The sequence below is a fragment of the Diachasma alloeum genome, unplaced genomic scaffold (genome assembly GCF_001412515.2).
Source record: "Diachasma alloeum isolate Michigan unplaced genomic scaffold, Dall2.0 Dall_scaffold_00205, whole genome shotgun sequence".
Lineage (NCBI taxonomy): Eukaryota > Metazoa > Arthropoda > Insecta > Hymenoptera > Braconidae > Diachasma > Diachasma alloeum.
Window position 1 is genome coordinate 1 of NW_021680370.1, and position 3953 is coordinate 3953.

The 3953-nt window shown below is 36.2% G+C and overlaps 1 protein-coding gene across 1 annotated transcript; it reads right to left on the reverse strand.

The window, feature by feature from the left end:
• Positions 1 to 2531: 2531 nt before the first annotated feature.
• LOC107036101 (piggyBac transposable element-derived protein 4-like) lies at positions 2532 to 3644 on the reverse strand (the record flags this gene model as incomplete). Its single annotated transcript, XM_015253841.1, has 2 exons — positions 3353 to 3644; positions 2532 to 3194 (listed from the first exon to the last, which is right to left on the reverse strand). Coding segments are annotated over exons 1-2 (955 nt in total), but the record flags the coding sequence as incomplete, so codon positions are not given.
• Positions 3645 to 3953: the final 309 nt, after the last annotated feature.

Here is a 3953-nt window from a genome sequence, read left to right on the forward strand (position 1 = left end):
GGGGTTAGAAGGGAGGAGGGTGTCCCAGGGTCAAACGCGGTGGGGGGGGGCTGACAGTTGGATTGGTGGGGAGCGAGCGAAGCGAGCGGGAGGGCGAAGCCCCCTGGGGTTGGTGAGCGAAGCGAGCAGGGGGCGAAGCCCCCTAGTCCTCTAATATTCTCGCAGAAAACATATAACAGTAATAATACATTGTACTTATATTCATCATAACAGATCTGGCATGTCAACAATAACTCAACTTTCAGATTCAGTATTCATCTTTCTTGGCGTTCAGTACTGACGAAATCCCACCTCTTCAAATATTTTCACCGGGAATACTCATTATTTCCATTTTAAAAAAATGTTGCATGCCTATCAACTAATATTATAAAAAACTTGACATGGAAGGAGTATCTTGTGTTGATATGGTGCAGTGAATTTCTTATGGCTACACTGACTCACGTTTTAGATTGAGTACCTGACAATTTTCAATTAACAATGCTAAACACTCATTTATCTAACTATTCCAATTGAAATCTCGCATCACTTGCTCGATAATTTTTCCATTACAAAGCACTCAACTGATATTACTAAACGGCTGACCTTGACCGGCACTATTTTATTTAATTATTTTTTTCTGGAAACACTTCTTACATCAACCACTCCGAAATATAACACTCAGCATCCCCTGAAACTTTGCTATTGCATATGATAATGGTGTTGAAACAATACTAACTGTGAATGTATATGCGGCTCGTACAGTTCTTGGGTTTGTTATTTATAATGAACGACAAATTCTCATCTGTCTGACTATTTCTGCCGGAAATTCTCATAGTCTCATAACAAATTTGCCATCACAAAAAGTTCGAATTATATAGGACTGTATTTTTGAACATGAATTTTCAATAAGAAACCTGGGGAATGGGTTGGAAAATTTTATGGGATTTATATTAAACTTCTAATTAGTTTTTGCCGATTGTACTGAAAAATTCAGCTGTTCAGCGGCGTTTTTTTTTTCAAAGTAAATGTTGACTAAAAGAATTTCTATTAGCAAAATTGATAGAAGATAATTTTACAAACAATTCATGACATAAAGAGATTTTCTGAAAAAATTCTTCGGCTATAAAATTCTAAATTCTTGGTTGAATATTCGAGTAAAAAAAAGCATAGTAAAAAAAAAAATCAGAAGAGCCATGTCGAACAATTCTTGGGGAAAATGTCTGAGTGAAAAATAGGTATATGGAACAATCCTTCAATGAGTCATGAGTCATTCGAGTCCAGAATTTCAATCACTCCCGACATTTATTCACCTAACAGTGATATTGGAAACAAGTTTGTCCCGAATTTCTGCATCTCAAAAGCAATTGGAATGGGAAATACGCGAGATCGATTTCTTTCTACAATTCATTTCAAACTGAATTTTACGTATAAAATCGCTGCTGGAAAAAATTTATATCTACATTTTTCATGTAAAACATGTTGAATTTTCTTTGAAGGAAATATTGAAATTTTACATTAATCTTTTTTTTCACTTCGATTGATTATTTCCTAGCTTGTTTAGGGAGGAAGGACGGTAATATCTATTTCGATTGAAAATTTTCGGTACCTTCCGAAGTGACAATAAAAAAATTAATTTCCCATGGTGAAAGATCAAGATAAATGGCTTTTTGAACTTAAACCTTCAACCGTCAAAAATCACAAAATTCCGAATCTTTCACGTGACAAATGGATGTATCAATTTTTAACTTGGAAGTTATTTTGCATATCCAGTGAAAATAAATTTTAGAAAAAAACGATTTGTCATATTTCCCCTCCGAGTTGAGTTTGAAGTCTAAAAATGCAGGACAAACTCCCTTTTCATACCACTGATAAGCAGAGAAATTCCAAGAAAGACTGAAATTTCGAAGCAGAATGACTCGTTGATAATCGGTGGATTGTGGCATAAAAGAATAAAAATAATATAATGAATATGTTGTTAATTTTTTTTGTATTTTCTGTTGAAATATGAAACCTGAAATTCTACTTATCTGTTTATATTAAGTAATTCCTATTGGAAATTGCCTATTTGAATCCTCTAATAAAATTGATTGAAAGCTGAATTATTTTCAATACAAGTTCCATAGAAAACCTGATCGAATTTTCTACCCCATTGAAAAGGCTTTTCAAAGAATTTTTTTCGTTCATTTGTGAATTTCACTGTGATATTGAAAGTATTTTGACTCCATTTTCGCCTGAGCAGACTAAAAACTCACATTTCTCGGACCGTTTATACTTGGATTTCTCTTCGATACCATAAAACAAATTAAAATCACGAAAAACAATACTATAAACATTTCTCACCCATATCTACCTCCATAATATCCCCCATCCGCACTTGAACTCTTCGCTAATATTGTTCTTAGTCAATCTAATATCACATAAACAAATTTGGTTTATCCAGTTTCGTCCTCAGCAATTCTCTCTGGTGTGAAAAATTTGGAAACAATCGTCGAGGCAAAGACCAACATTATAATCCACATAATCCACACATTCAAATACACTAGTCTTCTTACTGCAATGCTTAGTGCATACGACACATCTCCTTTGCAGAGCTTTCTGCAGTATACTGTTGGATTTGGGAACTCTTGTAATGAAGTGTCTCTCAGTCAGTCGTTTTACCGATGTGACATCGGAGTAAGCAGTTTCCTTGAGGTTCGGTTTATACTTTGCAATGAGACCCTCGGCAAGTTGTGTCCTTAAATCCAATTGACTCATTTGTGATCCAGTATTCTTCCTGTATATTATATAAGCATTGATAATTGAAGAATTTAAGAGTCGTTTGAAGAGCTTCATGTACCACTTGTTGTTTCTCTTCCTTTCCACTAGGAAAGGCTGTATCAGCTGATCGTGGAGATCAACACCCCCCATGTACTTGTTATATTCGAGGACACAGTTTGGCTTCTTCGTTTCTTTCGGCCCCTTGGTAATAGTTGTCATTGAATGATCATGGAATTTAGAGATCATTGTTACATTTTTCTTATCGCACCACTTCATTACTGTTACTGGACCATCATGTAGTGCAATGATTTCTCCTTTTTTCAATTTCTTCTCACTGACAGCGGCTGGGATCGATTTTCTGTTGATTCTCAGGGTACCGGCACAGTCGGTCAGATAAGATTTTAGATAGAAAGCCAGTTGAGGACTATTGTAAAAATTGTCCATCCACAGAGTGTACCCTTGATTAAAAAGCGATTCAATCAGTTTTAGAACGATAGCAGAAGTTTTAGGAGTAGTATCGCTGGTCAATTCCGAAGAAATTTCAGTATTTTTACCGAGATAAATAATAAATCCTCACAGATAACCAGTGACCGAGTCACATAATTCAAAATGATACCAAACTTCGCTGATTTTAGAGGCAAATATTGCTTTATCGAGAGTCGTCCTTTCCATAAACGGAATGACTCATCGATTGCAATATTCTGATTTGGAGTGTACAGAGAGGAGAATTTATCTTTCAAGTGATTCAGTACTGGATGAATTTTGAACAGCTGCGAAGGTCCAGCATAGTCAGCCTGCTTTGCATTATCAGCAAAATGCAAATACAAACAAATTTCTTCAAATCTGTCCCTAGTCATAACATCATTGAATCCAGGTGTCGAAATGAGTCTCTTCTTTGTGAAATACATTTTTATGTTAGGCTTTTAAACGATGCCCATCAACATTATGACTGCTAGAACCACATCTAACTCATCCTCCTCCAGTGGAGTCCACCCTAGTGGAAAAACCTAAGGCAGAGGCGTAACATGCCTGATCAGAATTTCGGATCGGAATTGATCAGTTTCTGATCAAGACCTGAACAGAATTTCCACTCAGGTATGAGTCAATTTGAGAGTGAAATTCGTAAGTGTCCTGGTAGCTCAGATGGTAAGAGCACCCGACGCGACATTGGGAGGTCCCGGGTTCGATTCCCGGCTAGGAAGTTACTAATTTTTTCT